Genomic DNA, 20025 nt, shown 5'->3' with positions numbered 1-20025 from the left:
CCACTTTCCTACCTTCAATAAAATTATATTCCCAGCATAAATTGCTCTAAAAACATCCGCAACTGTGAGGAGGGCAGTCTTGGTCAAGTGTCTCCTTAATGGAAGTAACGATTGCCTGCAATGCCAGGAGGACAGCCTTACCACCAGCCTGGAGAAGTTCACTCCAGATACAACAGATCCCTGCGGCCTTCCCTACCCCCAGCTGATTCAACACTCGTGCAATCTCAATCTCAATGAGACTGGGTGGTTCACAGCTGATTGGAGGATCAGCCTCAAGAACTGTGGACCCAGAGATGTCCAATATCCTAGCTAGAGGGTCAGCTTTAAACAACTGCTCAAAGTAGCTGGCCTGGCGGTCACAACTGCAGTGTCATCCATAAGGACCGTCCCATCACCCGCCCTGACTGCAAATCTCCAAGGAACAGATTCAGATGTACGTAATGCTTTGACTCCTCTGTAAGCAGGACATGGGTTACTAGACCACAGATAATGTGTCACCTGCTCACAGATTCTAAGAAACGCCTCCTTATCTGCCCTCAGAGCCCTCACAGCCATCCTTCTCAGTTCCTGGTACAGACTGGAGTTGCCACCAAGTCATGCACTACGACTCCTCCCAATAATATCCAGGGTGACACCGGTAACACCAACACAACCCTCAGCAACCTTCAGGATCTTGATACAGCAGGTCTCCCACATTACATTAGTCGATCTTGGAGTCTTGCCAAGTCAAGCTTCATTAATTCCTAGTAGGTGGTAGCCTACTGGATCTAAGCTGAATCTTCAGAGTAGCAAAAACAAGTCTGTGGTCAGAATTCACTTCTGTAGATCGTGCAGTTCTGCTGGAGCCTCCAGTATCTGTCTATAAGGATGTGATCGATCTCCTTCTCAGCACCACCAGTACTGGAACAAGAAGTCCAATGATGCAGCTCAGGACGTTGGAACCAGGATCAAGCGACACGCAGCCCCTGACCTTTTGCAAAGTCAAGGAACATGGAGCCAGTTTCACCCTGGTCACCAGACACATGGGGACCGGCACAATCCTCATAGCCCACCCAGTCAGTTCCAGCGGTTGCACTGAAGTCATCCGTTACCAGGGGAGTATCACCTCGTGGGCACCCATCAACCACTTGGTGAAGTTGCAAGTAAAATATCTCCCTCAACAAGACATCACTCACCATGGTCAGAGCATACACTAAGACAACAGACAAGACACCGAAGGAGTGCCTTAGCCTGACTCTCATAATACGCTCGTTGAAAGGAATGACGAGACACCATCATGAGGAGTCGATCCGCCACAGCAACAGCTACTCCTTGCGTATGGCAGCCATCTGAGCAACCAGACCAAAAGTAGGGATACCCACCTGCAGAGATCCGGCCATTCTCTGGTCTGTGTACCTCAGAGTGCTGCCATCGAAATGCGGAGTTTACGAAGCTCCCCCGGCACCAGAGGAAGATTGTCATCTTGCCAGAGAGACAAGACGTTCCATGCTCCAACCCGAATGGGTTGCCTCACACTAGGACACAAGTGCCGCCATGCAGTGGATAACACCTCAGCAACACACCAGCTCCAATCCCTAACAGGCCTGACCCTATTAGCTCTCCAATGGTTTCTGCATGCAGTCTGATTATCAGCAGGAACAGGGGTGATGATGATTGTAAATAATTAATACTATCATCTTAACTCTCTATGGACCCCATAAAGTCTTGGTGTTGACTCGGACTCTACCCTTCAAAGTCTTGGCTTTGAATTGGACTCAATATAGGTGGTCTCATCCCCATCTCTATAAATTACATCTAATGAAATATGGTTTTACACATTAAACTGACATCATACATAGGGTTAACAAAGAAAGGTATCTGAAGAAAAAATGTGGCACCTGTACATTCAAAGTCAAAATCAAGGCACAGAGCCAGATACAGCATGATATGTAACTAGGAGGCTAACCTTGCTGTGAAAAAGTGCAACAACATATTTCCTAATATGTGTTTCAAATAGGAGTCTTTACAACAACGTATGAAGTATTTTGGCTTGATAAGCCTTCTCCCTTTTGCCCCACCAGCTTGACCTTGTTAAATGGTGCATTGAATTCTGCCAAAAGATGGCTACATTATCATTTTACACACATTTATATAATACATTGTGTAACGGATTAATGGTAACAGAAACATTCATGTAACATTTTGCAATTGAACAAGTTTATTATTTATTCATTGTTCATTTTCCTTCCCATACTAGTTTTAACCTCCCATAACCACAGGTCAGTCAACTGTTGTACATTGAATTCTAAAGAAATTATATCAAGTGTGATACAAATGTGGATATTGTGTAATGAATGTAAATTGTCTTGTGCTTTTGAGTCACAAACAGTGGTCTGGTGAAGCACGTACGGTTTCTTCTTCATCTGAGAGAAGTCAGTGAGCTAAAGATAAAGTATATGGGTTTGAGATATGAGAATGTGGCGTGCAACAGGAGTATTCAGGCCCTAAAGTTGGATTGCTATTGACTTATGTTTGACAAGTGAAACAGTAGAACAATAATAGTGTAGAATTCTATTTTAACAGGTACCACCATAGGCGTTCAAAGGTATGAAAAATTAGTCTGTAGAGAAAGCTCTGGAACATATTTAACCAGTTAATATGTGGGATAACACAAGGCACATAACAGTGTTTTCCTTTAAAATTTAGCAGAAGATTAATCTCTATTATGGAAAATATTTACATACTTTTAAAATATTACCATGTATTATTTGGATATAGTATATCAAAAAGAAATATCCATAACAGACATCAGGAGTCCAGCCGGGATGGGTAATTGACAAAACAGCGGAACTCGTTGGCCAGATTCCGGTTGTGTTTAGGTAGAAAACTACAGACTTTGACACCCAGCAACTTTGCTGCATCGTCCTCCATGATGGCTCCTGAAACAGTGCAGACACACAGAGGTTATCCTGTATGGTCTTCCCACATAGTATACTGTTTATCCCAAAAATTTAACATGGCAGATATACATTTAATGTGTTCCAGTTGCTAACAATTTCATTCTTTGATGTTTAACCAAATTATATAGTTCACAGAGTATGCCTCATTGCTATATTTCATCATTATATGATACAGTAATACCCTGCAGAAAATGATGCTATTGCAATTAAAGAGTGGCACACCTGCTCCCTCTTGTGGCAATATTTAAAAATGTCACTATCATAGCAGTTGTCACACAATCATTTATATAATAGTCCATAAATACAATGGATTGGCATCACAAACAGGGAGCCCCCTGTGTCGTACCCTATCTTCCTAAATTTGGCTAAAGATCACCAATAGCTTGCATTGGACGAGTATGAATGGCAATATAAAATTCATGTAATACGTTATGAATAGCTTAAGACTCTGATTTAATTTGGGTGTATTGTTGCAGATGCGTGCTGGATACCAACATAATGAGTTTTGTTTTGGATAACATAGGGTTGAGAGCATTAATACTCCGGCAATCAGAGAACTGGGTGCTGGTGGTGAGCTTTGCCCACTGGGAGAGAACACGGGCGGATTGATCATCAGGTTTAATAAGTAATGCTAGTCTTGTATCTTTGGGCTGTTCACCAGTGGCCTGTACTACGAAGGGGGTTTAACCAAATCAGACTTAACCCCGAGGTAATTTGCTAACGCAAGGTTGACAATCATCAACATCAGGTTGTCTCCATCGGGGCTAATCAGTACTACGACGCCAGTTAAGAAGTTGATTTGTTAAAACGGTGTTAACTGCATTGGAGTTTGTGCGCGTTCACATATATGGAGCATGTTCGGCAACGCAAAGCACTGTTTGACTCGTAGCGCGATCTCCATATGTTTCACGGAGGAAGACTGCATGCTAATAATGCAGGGTTATGAGGAGTTTAAATCAACACTGTAAAGAAAGTCCAATACCACTGCAGCCAACAAAAGCAGGCAGGTTTGTTGGCAACGTATTGACGACAGAGAAAATGCATACATACATTTTCACGGTCATAAAACGTGGTCTAAAATATCTCACGGCCGAGTATTAGACAATGAAGTACGTGTTTTCTGAAAAGAATTGAAATACTGTTAATAATTACAGAGGCGAATACATGCGACACAATTCAGAAGTTACCTATTATATGCTTCTAAGTAATGTAATGCTCCCTGAAGTTCCATTACTGTAATGTTACTCATAATGTAAACCTAATAACAATAACTGATCCGATTTCAAATGCAATAATAAAGCGTACGTGGCAGCAAGTCAAAATGAAATATAAAACATAATGTCAAGTGGTAGGGCTATGTATTTATAATTCTACTCATTATGAAAGATTTGTTGTGTCTATAGCATCCACTTAATAGCGTGTTTCTATGTTTTACAGCTTATAATAAAAAGGTGTCTGTTCATATGACACTTAATAGAAGGTGAGCCACAGTTTAACAAACAATTAAATGATTTACAACAGGACAAAGCAGAAGCAAATGTGTAGTGAGAAAACGACTAGGAACCTGTCACCGCGGTTAAGTTAGCCTCATATTCCATATTCAGATTTCTGGCTTTAATATCTTTACGGAAGTAAAGTGGGCGTTTTTAATGACAGAATTGTGATGTCCAGTACCCAGACATCGATGCACACCGATTCTTTTTCCGCTTCAAAACATTTTGTGATTTGTGCAAAATCATGTTAATAGCTAATAGCCTATAATATAGGTCCTTTTAGCTGTAATGACATGGTGGTTTAGTATTTTGGGCTCATGGCGACTGCTGCACACCCCTTTGTTTCCCAGATTGCTTTACATGCGAATTTTAATTATATTTTGAATGTTCGAATGTATCTGTATACTGTGCAGTCGACAATACATGAATGGATTAATAACTTTAAAACTAGACAAGACAGGCACATCTAGTGAAGTGTGCTTTGATCAGTGGACAATGCACACCCCTTGGGTTTTCAGAATAACTTTCTCTGTAACAGTTATTAATTAATACATTGTATGCATATTATATGCCATTGCTCCATTTAATACATATTAACAGAGAGAGCCCCTCACGATTCACGCGTCAATGTCGTACGGATCATCCAGGTACACCGGCATTGTCTTCGGAGAAATTGTAGCGGGAGGGGCGGTGCTCATATAGGGCTGGCTTACGCGGAAACCTAGACTTAACCGAGAACAAAAACTGCTCGGAGCAGTTTTGAGACTTAGCGTAAATTGCCATAGCAACATGTCTCAACTAAAACCTATCCACCTTTCGTAGTACGGGTTAATCGCGAAGTTACACCACACGTCATCAAGTTACTCGCAAAGTTACCTCGATAAGCCAGTTACCCCGCTTCGTAGTACAGGCCCCAGGGCTCCCCCTCATGTCATCAATGTTTTAGTATTTCACTACTTTTCTAGCAGCCCGGTACCCTGTGCTACTGAAATGATTTTAATATAAATTAACTGACAACATTTGTTTTTCTGCTGCTCTGGGGGTGGGGGGCAGTCAGCAGAATCTGGTCTAGGGCACCTGGATACCCCAGGCTGGCCCCGCCATTCTCTTCTGCCATTAGGCCACGTTGTGCTGGTTTGCTTGGCATTAACGTTTGCCTATACTGAAAACTGTCACAATAAATTCTAACAACAGAACAGAAATGTAACTGTAATTTAAATTATCATATTAACTTAAATCCATAAAAGTAACTTCTGGAAAATCTGTCATCATGGGGGCCCTGGCTTTTGGGGGCCCTAGAGGCTGTTGTCTCCAGTGACTGGGGGTAGTGAACCTTGGTTTAGCGTCGCTGATGGAATCTGGATCACATGGAAAAATATTTGAGTACTGCTTGGCCTAGAGTCACCTTACCAGTGAGTTCTACAATCCCAACTCAGGTAGACTGGTTAGATTTCTAACCAGGTGGAAAATATTTCTCCCTGGGAATAGGCAGCTCACCTGTGCATAAGAACACCTTCCCCTTGCTAAGGAACTTGACGGTGAGGGCCACCTTGCTGAGGCACTCCTGGGACAGATATGGTGGGTCTGCAATGACGATATCAAAGCTCTGGCCGTTGATGTGGGCCGGCAAGCACAGGGGGTTGGTGTAATCGTAGAAGATGAACTCATCACCATAGACAGAGAAGCGACTGTCGTACTCCAGAAGCACCACAGATGCATCCACAGCCTGTTGCTTCAGTTTTTGGTAAACGCTGGGGGTACTCAGGCAAGCTATTCTGTCACAGGATTCAGTTGAAAGAGAAAATGAGATGGAGAAATACTTTCAATTTTAGCCTGCTGTGTGTCAAATGTGACTAACCGTTTAAATCCAAAGCTCTTCAAGCTGTGGAAACCTAGCATTGTTTTTGCAAATTTTATTCCCGGTATATAACAGAACACGCCATGGCAAGCAGTATACAACATATACAAATACCAGGATATAGCATATCAGACAGCATGAAGAACTGAGCCACTACACACCTGCCTCCTTTGCCTGCTTCATGTGCGAGTTCCTCGGCCAGCCGTTCCGCAGTCTCGTCGCTGTACCAAAACTGACTCATGCGCTATAAGTCAATAGAGAATTCAATTGAAGTTCTTATTCACTGACTTGAATTTCTAGAAAACAAAACAGCTACAACCTCTATGTAATAGTACCTCTTTGCTTTTAAACGTGAATAGAAACGGAGCAATCACGAACCTGTCTTCATCTACGTCGGTTTAAGGTAACACTGCACGTGTCATTTCTCCTGAGATCGCGACACAGTATTGGTAATCCTTAGCTCCTTACCCAGTCCTCCTGCACCGCTCCGACCGAAAATTTGTCTACCGGTGCGGCTTCTTCGGAGGGGTCGCACTGCTGCTCGGCGTAAAACTCCCGCAGCGCTGCGAGGGTAGCCGCGGACAACCGGGGTATGTCATCGTCACTGTCGCTCATGGCAGGACGTCGATTTTCTGCCAGGAAAATTGTGGGATTCTGTGCCGACAATGAAGATTCAGAACAGACACACGTCCTAAACAGCAGCAGCCATATTTACACCGAATAACATACTACGGATGTCGAGAAGGGCCAAACAAGCTGCTGTTTGCTCGCGTACCGTGAAGGCGAAGAGTGTGAATTTGGTGATAATTACACTCCGTTTACGAGTATTAGGCAAGTACTATTCCAGGAAATAATATTTAGCTAAATTTAGTCAGTAGTTTTCTTTGGCTCGAGAAAATGTTACATTAGTTTGTAACACAAAAAAAAGAAAAACACTTGATCAGTGTGCACAATTATTAAGCAATCAGTGGATTTGCCTCCCTTCGCCACCAACATAAATAATAATAATAATAATAATAATAATAATAATAATAATAATAATAATAATAATAAAAGATTTGGTTATTCAATCTATATAAGGAATAACAAACTATCTACTGTCCATACAGTACACTTTGCCAAGTTTAATGTTTAGTATAGCCGCCTTTCTTCTCAATGATCATCATAAGAACATAAGAAAAGGAGGCCATTCAGCCCATCAAGCTCGTTTGGGGAGAACTCAACTAATAACTCGTAGTTGTTAAAATCTTATCTAGCTCTGATTTAAAGGAGCCCAAGGTTTTAGCTTGCACTACACTAACAGGAAGACTATCCCATACTCTAACTACACGCTGTGTAAAGAAGTGCTTCCTCAAATTCATTTTAAAATGTTCTCCCGCTACTTTCCACTTATGGCCACGAGTTCTAGTATTTAAACTAGTATTTAAACTTTGACCAAACCTGCACACAATATTCAAGGTGGGGTCTTACAAAGGAATTGTATAATCTTGGCATCACCTTCCTTGACTTAACTCCATGTACTTGCCATACTATTGAAAAGGCCCACATGGCTAGTAAATATGGCTAATAAATGCCCTTCATTCATCAGAGGTGAGTGAGGTGTGCACACACCTAGAGGTGTAACCCAACATCCTATTGGCCTTTTTTATTGCTTCACCACACTGGTGAGAGTGGGACCTGGAAGGATCAACATACACACCAATATAGAAAGCCGTTTGAGCATTTATTCTGATATCAGTGATATCAAGCCCGCTTTGCTCTACTAGTTCGGACTTTAGCCGTACTAGTAAGACATCCTAGTGCACTAGTACGCGACTAGGTCATACCAGTACTGCAAAAATGCTTACTAGTCAAGCTTTTTCATCAACTTGTTAATGTGTGGGCCTGAAATTTGCTACACTAGTTAACTAGTAAGGCTTAAAATGCTCACTAGTAGCATTAGTATAGGCCAAAATGTCCACTAGTGGCACAAGTAAAGGCAAAAATCTCCACTAGTGACACTAGTAAAGGCCAAAATATCCACTAGTTGCACTAGTGAGGATGTTTTGACCTCACTAGTGTGACTAGTAAGGGGCAATTATCCACTAGTGACACTAGTGAGTCTATTTGCCTTTACTAGTTACACTAGTGAAGGACAAAACGAACACTAGATAACTAGTTGAAGTGTCTTTTGCCCTACTAGTTACACTAGTGAGGCTAAAAGTGTTTACTAGTAGTACTAGTAAAAGCCAAAATGCTCACTAGTAGTACTACTTGCACAAAATTCTAATCAGGAGGCGGGAAAGGGGCAAACATTGAAGCTTCCTATTGGTTCCCCAGCAAAAGCTCCACCCAGTCAAAATGTAACCCTATAAAGCCTGGTCAGTTTTTACTGTCATTAGCTGCCTGCTCCTATAGCTTACAATCCATGCAGAATAAAGCATGAACTAAAAACATATTAAATCATTTCAATGTTTGTGCCGATTCACTTCTTGCTTTATTCTTCTTTTCTTTTTAATGATTTAAAGTGTTTGTTGTTTTGTTAATGTGCTGCGCGTACATGTCAACTAGTAAACACTTTGACTGTACGCGTAAGGCATAGTCGTGGACTAGTGCGCCAAAAACGCCAACTAGTAAGGCCAAGTCGTCGACTAGTGGACCGTTTTTAGAGTTTACCAGATTACGTGTAAAAAAAATGTGTGTCACTAGATAACATGTAAGGCCAAAAAGAGCCCTACTAGTGGAACTAGTGGACAATTTGGCACTCATTAGTTAACATGTAAGCTGTAAGATAATGTCACTAGTTCTACTAGTAGCACTAGTACACTGCATGCAAATGAAGCAGGCAGGAGAAAGATTTTGATTGGTCAGAATTAAAACTGCGAGCTGGATAGCCTTAAAGGGCATACTCTGAATTGTGCTGAACTGTATAGCGGCAGCCTTTTGTGGTAGTGTGATTCATTAGACCAAACTGTATCTAACCGCAGCTTTGGACCCGACTATTGACAGTGAATAAAATAATCCAGTACAGTGGTACCTCAGAACTCGGACTTAATCCGTTCAGAACTCCAGATCGAATCCTAAAAAGTTCGAGTTCTGATCGAATTTTCCGTATAAGAAATAATGGAAAACCAATTAATTGGTTCCCGGCCCCAAAAAATTACACCTAAATATGTTTTTTTTTTTTTTACATTCAAACACAAAGTGAACCAGATAAAACGAGAAGAGCATACTGTATACTGTACTAAACACATCTAAGCACATTCATCAAAACAGTAATTTGTAAAGTAAGAAAATAAATGTGTCCGAACAATGTGTAAAGTTAGAAAAAAATCAATATGTCCTGCCCCGATTGTCCGCTCCTTCCGTGTGCCACGCCCCCTCGTTAACCCCGTGTGGAATCCCTGTGTGATCAGCTGTTTCTGGTTGTTGTCATTAGTCCTCTGTATTTAGTCCGCGTTTCAGTTTGTTTCCCCAGTCCGGTCATTGTATTGTCTGTCTGCATTTCCCTGCCTTACCTGTAATTAAACCCCGTATTCCCCGATACCCTGACATCTGCGCCTTTGTCTCCCTTGCATCCAGGCTCGGCACTACAATATTATTATAATTAAATGTATTAATGGTTTTTTATTATTATTATTATTATTAAAATAATGAATAATAAATCTTTATTTTAAAATGTATTTTATTATATAATAATAATAACTGTTACTGTATCACTGTCTAAATGTATTTTTACTGTCTAAATATATATATATTCAGCTAGTGTAAACATGCACGATGCTATCACAGCGAATATGCTAGGCTGAGACTGAAGCTTTACCTTTTGTTTCCGCTGACTCGCTAAGAGACGTGCAGCGTGACTTATTTCCCCACGCGTACCAGTTATCTTAGGTCGGTGTTCACGGTTTGACTTCTGAGATTCAGATCGAGCTCTAGGTATTTTTTCGACTTTCGATGGTTCGACTTTTAAGAAATTCGAGTTCTAATGAATTTGAGAATTGTGGTACAGTACCACTGTATAATATGCATCGGGTCCTTGCGTAGGTAATGCATAGGAAGCGAGTAGTTATAAGAGGCACAATGTCACAGTGGGCCTGTGTTCATAGTGGGGTACCGCAGGGTTCAATTTTAGGACCACTATTGTTCCTAATTTACATAAATGATATAGACACCAATATATACAGTAAACTGGTGAAATTTGCAGATGACACCAAGGTGGGTGGTGTAGCAGATACTGAACTAGCAGCTCAGCAGCTACAGCGGGATCTTGATTTAATTAGTGACTGGGCTGATACCTGGCAGATGAAATTTAACATAGACAAATGTAAGGTGCTCCATGTAGGGAGCAGACATATAAAGTACAGGTATTTTATGGGACCTACTGAAATAAAGGTAGCTGATTATGAGAAAGACCTTGGTGTGTATGAAGATGCTTCCATGTCTCATTCTTGCCAGTGCGGGGAAGCAATAAAAAAAAGCCAATAGGATGTTGGGGTATATCTCCAGGTGTGTGGAGTTTAAGTCAAGGGAGGTAATGCTAAGATTATACAATTCCTTGGTGAGACCTCACCTAGAATATTGTGTGCAGGTTTGGTCACCAAATCGTAAAAAAAACTTTGCGGCCTTAGAAAAGGTGCAATGTAGGGCCCACAAGAATGATTCCTGGTCTTAGAGGAATGTCATATGAGGAAAGGTTAGTTGAGCTAAATCTGTTCAGCCTCAAGCAAAGGAGACTGAGGGGGGACATGATCCAGGTCTATAAGATTCTAACAGGTTTGGATGCTGTTCAACCGAATAGTTACTTCAACATTTGTTCAAATACAAGAACTCGTGGCCATAGGTGGAAATTAGCGGGAGAACATTTCAAACTGGATTTAAGGAAGCACTTCTTTACACAGCGTGTAGTCAGAGTATGGAATAGTCTTCCTGATAACATAGTGCAAGCTGAATCCTTGGGTTCCTTTAAATCAGAGCTAGATAAGATTTTAACAACTATTAGTTAAGTTCTCCCCAAGCGAGCTCGATGGGCCGAATGGCCTCATCTTGTTTGTATAGTTCTTATGTTCTTAATGCTGTAAGTGAGACACAAGGGTAATAATTTGTTTTATGTGCCCGTTTTACTGCACCCTCACTGAGTTTAGACCACTGATCAAGGACTTTCTCTCCCGTTTCTCCCATAAATGAGCCTGACGTCTCTCCGCAGACTGGACCGTAGTGGGAGAGAGCGGTGTCTCTGTTTGTAGATGGCATGATCGCCGATATTCTCCTATTTGTTGTTGTTTATGTTGTTTTGTTGTATATTTTGTTTGCAGTGTGAATCTATGTGAGTTCAGTTAGATTAATGTAGTTATAGCAGCAACCACATAAAGCTGATCGTTTAAATAAAATACAGTACAGAGTCACTATAACAGTGACAATGTAAAGCGAGAAATACAGAAGCCTGCACGGTTAGATGCTCGGTTTGTTTCATCTATTTCGTTTAGGTTGAACTTGGAGGCTCAAAAAAAGGAACGATCGAGGTCCGAAACAACTCAGCTGATCGTTTGCAAGTTTCCTCCAAATATTATTTGAGGTCTTACTGGCCTTTTAGAAGACTGTTGACTTTGTTGGAAATACGAATGTTACTTGTGTTTCACTCGTGCTGTATCCTGAAGCTTGAATTAAAAGGTTTGTTTTTCTTGTGTCAGTGTCTTTCTCCTGTTTTTCTGTTGGCGTTTTAGTTGGCATTTAATTTTTCTTGTGAGAATATACGTTGAAGATTACCTGAATATATTACTGATTGCTTATTGATTTATCGGCACATATAGCGCCAATTCTTTTCTCAAATGAGAAAATGGGACTTCGGAAAATCACTCGACGCATCAACCTCTTCACTTACTTTCCCACTATTTTCTATACGTAAATAAATTCCCAAATATTGACAGCTCTGGAAAAAATTATCCGTTTTTCTGATATTACTTTTTACATGTATATGTATTTGAGCAACATGAATGTTTTTGATTTATTCCATAAACTTCTGTTTCCCCCACAGAAACTGGAATGTCATACATAGATGCTGATTTAAGAAATAGTTAAAGTGGTTTTTAAATTTTCCCCGAGCTGTACAGTATGTGGGTTGCTTTTAGACATATTTATTAGGCCCATGTATGCATGTGTTAAATAATCTGAATGTAAATATTAAATAATGTGAAGGCCAGGGCAATGATTACACTTTGGAGGCTTGAACTGTGTTGGACTATTATCAGTGTAAAATAAGATGTTTCATAAGTCCACAATGACATTTTAACAGTTTTCATAATAATTTTAATAATGCTGATTGGCTCCAGTTATGTTCATTTAATTATTATTGCACTTATTTCTGATTAAGATCTAATTTCATGTCCAGATTCTATAAAAATCTACATCTATGGTTTAGTATAGGCACATGGCATTGCTTAGTTTTTGTCCAGTTTGGTGTCTCATATTTGCAATGAAGCAGTTTTGTTTTAGCCTATGTGCTCAATAGATAGATACATTTTTGTGTTTCATTGTCAAAGAAAAAAAAAAGAATAAAGCAAGAAGTGAATTTGCACAAACATTAAAATGGTTTAATATGTTTTTGGTTCATTTTCATGCTTTATTCTCCCTGTTGCTGGGCACTTACGAGCTTTCCAAGACAGAGCGCGTGCACTACTTGCTCGCGCTGCCCGGGCTGGGTGATTCACAGCCCTTCGGAGCTGATGGATCACATATAGGCTCTCCTAGGTGACCATCAGCCCTGCTTTATTTTTAGGGAGCTTTTCATGCAACAGCTGCCCGCAGAGGTGCGGGGGGCGTTAGCTAACCTCCCACTTAAAGACTGTAGGGAGCTTGCTAGGCTGACAGAGTACACACCGCCAGGCTGGCAGCTTGTGCAGCCGTGTGTGCTCGGAGCTCGGATAGCTCCCCGCCGCTTGCCGATGCTACTGTTTCTGCCACGCAGCGGAACGGTATACCAGGCCTCTGCTTCTACCATGCAAGTTTCGGTGACAAAGCAAAAAAATGCACCCCCCTTGCCATTTTAACGGGACAGGAAACGCATGGCCCGCGCTCGTTAGCGGCAGCGAGCGTCTGCATTTCCGGCAGCCTGCTCTTCATCACGGATGCTGTGTCTGGCCGCCGTTTCCTCTGCGAAACAAGTGCGCAGGTCAATGTTTTGCCTGCGTCGGTGGCGGATACGCGCTCCGGGACGAAGGGCTCAATGTTGGAGGCTGCTAATGGCAGCAGTATTATGATTTTTGGTGGCCAGCGGTTCCGGTGGTTTTTCGTGCTGGCGAAGGTGTCCACCCCCCTGCTGGGTGCCGATTTTTATTGTGCTAACAACCTGCTGGTGGACATAAAACACCAGCGCCTGGTTGATGCCAGGACTTTTCATTCGGTGCTGTGCTCGCGAAGCAGGGCTGGTTCCTCTCAGCTGTCTAGCGCCTTGGCGGCAAATAACACTTTCGCCCACCTGCTGGCGGAGTTTCCAGTCCTCACCCGGCCCACCTTTACATCGGTCATGGCCAAGCACGGTGTTGAACACCACATTGTTACAACAGGGCCGCCGGTCCATGCCCGAGCCCGACGCCTTGATGCAGGTAAATTGGCCATCGCTAGGGCAGAGTTTGCTGCATTGGAGAGCCTTGGTATTGTTCACCGTTCCAGCAGCGCCTCGGCCTCCCCTCTGCACATGGTGCCCAAGGCAGGTGGGGGTTGGCGCCCGTGTGGCGATTACCGCCGGTTTAATGACGCCACAACCCCAGATCGCTACCCGATCCCACACATCCAGGACTTTTCTTCCCGGTTGGCGGGGGCATCCATTTTTTCGAAGGTTGACCTGGTGCGTGGCTACCATCAGGTCCCAGTACATCCAGGGTACATTGTGAAGACTGCGGTCATCACCCCATTTGGGCTTTTCGAGTTTCTTCGGATGCCTTTTGGGCTTAAAAATGCTGCCCAGTCTTTCCAGCGGCTCATGGACAGTTTCCTGAAGGACCTTCCGTTCCTGTTTGTGTATCTGGATGACATTTTGGTGGCCAGTAACTCCAGGGCTGACCACATAGCTCACCTTCGGACTCTTTTTGAGCATCTGAGCAGTCATGGATTAATTATCAACCCACAAAAGTGCCAGTTTGGTTTATCCTCCATTGATTTCCTCGGCCACCGCATCACGGGCAACGGGGCAATTCCTCTGCCTGCCAAAGTGGAGGCCATCTCTGCGTTTCCGCAGCCTGCTACAGCCAGGGCCCTGCAGGAGTTCTTGGGCATGGTTACTTTCTACCATCGCTTTATCCCACGGGCCGCTCAGCTGATGCAGCCGCTGTATGAGGCTCTCAGGGGTAGGATGGCCAAGCAGGTTCTTGAGTGGACTGCTGAGCAGACCCAGGCTTTTGTACCTACCAAGTCTGCTCTGGCAAACGCGACCATGCTGGCCCACCTATTGTCTGGTGCCCTGGTCGCATTCACCACTGACGCCTCAGACTATGCTGTGGGGGCTGTGCACGAGCAGTTCGTGGATGGTGCCTGGTAGCCGCTGGCCTTTTTCAGCCGACAACTCAGGCCGCATGAGCGGAAGTACAGCACCTTTGACCGGGAACTTCTTGGCCTGTACTTGCCTGTGCGTCACTTCCGGTTCCTCATAGAGGGCCGCCCAATCATGGTTTTTGTTGACCACAAACCCCTAACGTAGTCACCAGTGGTTCACGACTGACATCCGGCATGTGGCAGGGAAGCATAACCATGTTGCGGACTGTCTCTCCCGCTCGGTGGCAGGTGCTGTGCACTTGGGAGTGGATTATGCTCTATTGGCAGCGGATCAGCGGGTCGATCCAGAGGTGCAGGCATATAGGACCACAGTCACCAGTCTGCAGCTGGCTGATGTTCCCTTCCTTGACTGTGGTGCCACCCTCCTGTGTGATATCTCAACCGGTCTGGCTAGGCCTATCTTGCCGGCTGGTTGGCGTCGTCACATCTTCGAGATGGTGCACAGGCTTTCACGCCCAGGCAAACGAGCGTCTCAGCATCTGAAGGCCGCCAAGTTTGTCTGGCATGGGCTGCGGAAGGATGTCCGTAGTTGGGCCGCCTCCTGTGTTCCGTGTCAGCGTGCTAAGGTGCACCAACATACCAAGGCACCGCTGGTGCCTTTTGTGGTGCCTGAGCACCGTTTTGACCACATTCATGTGGACCTGGTCAGGCCTCTTCCCCCTTCCTTGGGTTTTACTCACTTGCTAACAGTGGTGGACAGGTCTACTCGGTGGCCAGAGGCCATACCTTTGTCATCCACCACCACGGCAGACGTGGCCAGGGCTTTCATCGGTGGTTGGGTGTCCCGTTTCGGGGTTCCATCTGATGTGTCTTCGGACCGTGGAACCCAGTTCACCTCTTAGCTTTGGGCTGCAGTGGCCCAGGTTTTGGGGGTTTCCCAATGGGCTGTGCGAGCGTTTTCACCACTCCCTGAAAGCCGCTCTTCAGGTCAGCCTCAGGCTGGGTGAACAGGCTTCCCTGGGTTTTGTTGGGCCTCCGGACCGCTCTCAAGTCAGACCTGCAATCCTTGTCGGCCGAGTTAGTCTACGGGCAGACTCTGCGTGTGCCAGGGGATTTCCTGCCCACCACCACAGCCACTTGGTGCGCTGAACACCAGCGCTCTGCAGGACTTAGTTGGGGCTTTCGCTCCAGTACCCACGACTCAACATGGGGTGCCCCAGACACATATTCCGGAGGGTTTGGCCGAGGCCGCATATGTCTTTGTCCACCATGTTGCTCATTGGGGACCGCTGCGGCCACCTTATGATGGGCCCTTCTGTGTGCTACAATCCGGGGACAAGTTTTTCACACTGGAGATTAGGGGCAAGCCGGACCGGGTTTCGGTGGACCGCCTGAAACCTGCCCATTTGGATGTGGACACCCCGGCAACCCCCCCCCCCTCCCCCCAGCTACTGTGTGTGCGCAGGGGACTGCTCCGGCGACGGCTGGGCACCCAACCTCCCCAGCCTCACAGCCTATTGTGACTCGTTCTGGTCGGGTGGCCCGGCCTCCCCGCAAGTTGGACTTGTCTGTGTTTGTGAATTCTGCGGGGGCGTGTGTAGGGGCTCCTACCTTTTAGACAGAATTCATTCTCCCTTACCTTTGCTCATGCATGCAGGGTGTGGTGTTGACGCATGCCCACCGCGGGTTCTTTTGGGGTGTTTAGGCACGCTGAAATAAGCACACTTGTTTTTTTGGCGCTCTGCTTGTGCTGACTGCCTCTTTCCATTTTCTGCTGCACCGCAGCTCCACAATGCCATATAACGGCTCTTCTCAGAATGCATTCACATTTTCATGTGAATATTATGATAATATTTTCATAAATACAAATAATTTATGTATGGGTTAATATTATATTATTCATTTATATATTTCTTTAGCTATATGTGAATGACGCAGTCCATCGCGGTTCTGTACGTGATGTCTTAATGTCATCATTTACATCTTCAACAAAGTCATTCTCAACGACGAGATTATGTCTCCGGTCAAATGAAATGCTCTCCAGAGTTTTCTTCAGAACCTGAGATTGGATGTACGCTTTATTGGGATTCCTAATTCTTTCATATACTATTCGTAGTAAATCGTCACCATGCCTTCCCAGATCTTCGTAGGATTATTATATTTTCTCTGATTTACATATTATAGCCAGGTGAGTTTGGAGTGGTGAGGACATTTGGCGCTCCTCAGTCAGCACAGTTACAAGTAGTGAAGTGGAGAGTGAAGGGCAGACAACTGCAGAGCCGAACGAACTTTAGTGAGGGTGAAGACTATCGCCACGTACAGAACTGAACAATATTGTTCAATATTGTTACCTTTGTGCTGTTGCGCATCCGAGTGATTTAAAGCTGAGAACACCCCAAAATTGTTTTTCTTTATTTTTTGTAAGTACAGTGGTACCTCGGTTCTCGAACTCACTAGAACTCGAATTTATTGAAAGTCGAACAAACCAGTTTGACCTAGAACTCGATCTGAATATCAGAAGTCGAACCGTGAACGATGACCTAATATAAATTGTACGCGCCAGGAAATGAGTCATACTACAATGCAATTCTTACTTGACTGCCTTCTTCACAGACTGGACGATTAACCAAATAAAGCAACGCAACATTACAGTAACTAACAATAAACAAACCACTAACTTACGTGTACTATTAGAGCATTTATGTCATTTATTTAAACTTTATTTTACCAGGTAAATTAACTGAAAACCAGTTCTCACTACTTTATGTGATATTCGGGAGAAATAGCAGATTACGCATCGGAACTGCCTGGGATACAAACGTCATGCGTGTAACTAAACTCTTCAGTCAATAAGGGCAAAGGTGTGTCGTCACGGAGGCGGTTCCAGTTTGTGCAGCCGGGTGAGAGGTCGCAATGCATCTAACCGTAATGCATTGCGTCAGGATCAGAATGTGTTTCTTTCAGCCAGTGCTGTAAGCAAGTCGAACACACCCAATGACCGGACTGGGAAAACAAACTGAAACGTGGAATTAATACAGAGGACTAATGACAACAACCAGAAACAGCTGATCACATGGGGATCCCACACGAGGTTAACGAGGGGGCGTGGCACACGGAAGGAGCGGACGATCGGGGCAGGACATGGGTAATGTTGGGATAAGATCTTTATCGTTTTGGAAGCCATTAAGAAAAAAAATGCTCTTCTTGTTTTATCCTGTTAATTTTGTGTTTAAATGCTAAAAAAAAAAAAAAAAAAAAAAAACATATTTAGGTGTAATTTTGGGGGGCCGGGAACCAATTAATTGGTTTTCCATTATTTCTTATGGGAAAAATTTGATCAGAACTTGAACTTTTTAGGATTCGATCCGGAGTCCGGAACGGATTAAGTTCAAGAACCGAGGTACCACTGTACTTGAAGTTTTGTTTTTCTGTTAAATGCATATATACCAATATCGCTTTAAAAATCGTAGCTCAAATCCCCTTCTCTATCCCTTCTCTCTTTGTAAATCTTTGTAAATCAGACATTTAGGATAAAATGGCTCTTTGCTTTAAAAAGGTTGCCGACCTCTGATCTATATTTAGTTATATGACTACGTAATATGGAATATTTAGCAGGTCAACGTACTGATCTGCTGTTAGGTTTGAGTTTTTCTTAAGTGATGAAGGGATTCTGATGACCTTTGGACAATCTTTGTTGTTGTTTATTGTTGGTAATTGATTTCCAATAATAAATGCATACAAATGCATAAAGCAATAATGCCATGCCATCTCTAATATTGATAAGAATATTAACACATGAAAAATCTCTTAATGGTAAATGTTGAATAAATTCACAATTTAATTTGCGATTAAATTGTGATCAACTATGGACAGTTGTGCGATTAATCACGATTAATTATTTTAATCTATTGACAGCCCTAAGTGGAACCCATAAAATATCTGTACATTATATCTCTGCTCCCTGCATGGATTACCTTACATATGTCTACCTTAAATTCCATCTGCCAGGCATCAGCCCAGTCACTAATTAAATCAAGATCCCAGTCTAGCGTCTGTATCGCTAGTTCAGTACACTAGGGTCATTCCATGCCAAATAATCACACTTTCGGACCTCATCGTCATGGATTTTAACGAAACTTGGCATGCTGATTTGGTCACATGAGTAACTCATGAAACTGAAATTGGGCGTGTCTTGGATCAATACTGAGGGAGATTTAAGCGAACAAAGTTTTAACTTTTTTGGGGACGGACTATGATTTTGACTAGATATATTTACCTTAATACAAGCTGCACAGAAATGGTCCTCATATTGTTTTAAAGCTATTGTCCAGCTCTATAGATTGAACAAATAATATGCCATCCCCATATGAATAATTACTATGTAATAACTGATCAAAATATTAAAAATTCAATAACAAAAAAACCTATTTTTCAAAACTGGCCGCTAAACACTCGATTGTATGGTGATGACGTTTTAAAAGTTTGCATCCGTCTGACTGACACTTTACCATTTTGTTTCTGTTTTGGCCCATTTTCACAGTAATAATTTGCTTAATTCTGCACAGAGAAGTATCTTACTCCAAAGTACTCAGACCAAATACTGAGCATGCTCTATTTTTAAACAGTCCATTCTTAATTGGGGATTAATCTGGACTGAAATTATTAGGTAGAAGAAAATATATAAGCAAAATACACACTTGCCTAATACTAATGTACACCATGTGCAGAATTAAACATTTTAGTAATTATAGGTATTTGTTTTTCATATTTTTTCCAATTAATAGTTAGATATTAATATAAATCTTTAGTGGTATCAGATTAGAATTTTTAAAAATCAGTTACTTAGAAACCTTAAAACACAATTCTATAACCAGTTAGGGTGCTTTTCCACCGCACCAGGTACCAAAAGTATGGTACTTCTTTTGTTTCAGTTTTCCACTAGCGTAAAAACTGGTACCGGCGCCAAATGACATCATCAGTGATGTGTTGGTTTTCCTGTCCGTGCCACTCCTGTTATGATCCTTCACTTTCCTGTAGTCCTGCTTAAGTTTTTTGATTTTCAATCGGCATTGTTCGGTGTTTCGCGTGTGCCCCATTTCTTCCAAGCGGCTTGCTATTTTAGCAAATACTTTTTTATTTCGAGTTGTGCCATCCAAATCCCGATGGATCTGTTCATCCGACCATATGGCAATTAAAGCCTGTGTTTCATCATTTATCCATCCTTCCATTTGACTTTTTTATGTTTTTGTTTCTACTGCTTTTTGTTTTG

The 20025-nt window shown here is 42.9% G+C and overlaps 1 protein-coding gene across 2 annotated transcripts; it reads right to left on the bottom strand.

Annotated features, from left to right (window-relative positions):
• Nucleotides 1-2179: 2179 nt before the first annotated feature.
• eef1akmt1 (EEF1A lysine methyltransferase 1) lies at nt 2180-7072 on the bottom strand. Of its 2 annotated transcripts, XM_023799814.2 has the most exons (5): nt 6759-7072; nt 6452-6534; nt 6104-6207; nt 5930-6016; nt 2180-2918 (listed from the first exon to the last, which is right to left on the bottom strand). In XM_023799814.2, the coding sequence occupies exons 1-5, from the start codon at nt 6903-6905 to the stop codon at nt 2788-2790; spliced, it is 552 nt and encodes a 183-aa protein (XP_023655582.2). In that variant the 5' UTR covers nt 6906-7072; the 3' UTR covers nt 2180-2787. The 2 variants fall into 2 exon arrangements, with proteins under 2 accessions (XP_023655582.2, XP_023655580.2); XM_023799812.2 differs by having other exon boundaries at nt 5930-6207; nt 6759-7070.
• Between the last annotated feature and the right edge of the window lie 12953 nt (nt 7073-20025).

Source organism: Paramormyrops kingsleyae, chromosome 16, assembly GCF_048594095.1.
Source record: "Paramormyrops kingsleyae isolate MSU_618 chromosome 16, PKINGS_0.4, whole genome shotgun sequence".
NCBI classification, from domain to species: Eukaryota; Metazoa; Chordata; class Actinopteri; order Osteoglossiformes; family Mormyridae; genus Paramormyrops; species Paramormyrops kingsleyae.
Note: the sequence above shows the minus strand (reverse complement) of the source record. Positions and strands in the feature narration are given on the sequence as shown.

Coding starts and splice junctions, on each gene's coding strand:
- eef1akmt1 (XM_023799812.2), bottom strand. CDS start 6,905: ATGAGCGACAGTGACGATGACATACCCCGGTTGTCCGCGGCTACCCTC. Junction 6,535..6,758: donor GAGCGGTGCAGGAGGACTGG/GTAAGGAGCTAA, acceptor ATTGACTTATAG/CGCATGAGTCAGTTTTGGTA. Junction 6,208..6,451: donor GAAGCAGGCAAAGGAGGCAG/GTGTGTAGTGGC, acceptor ATCCTGTGACAG/AATAGCTTGCCTGAGTACCC.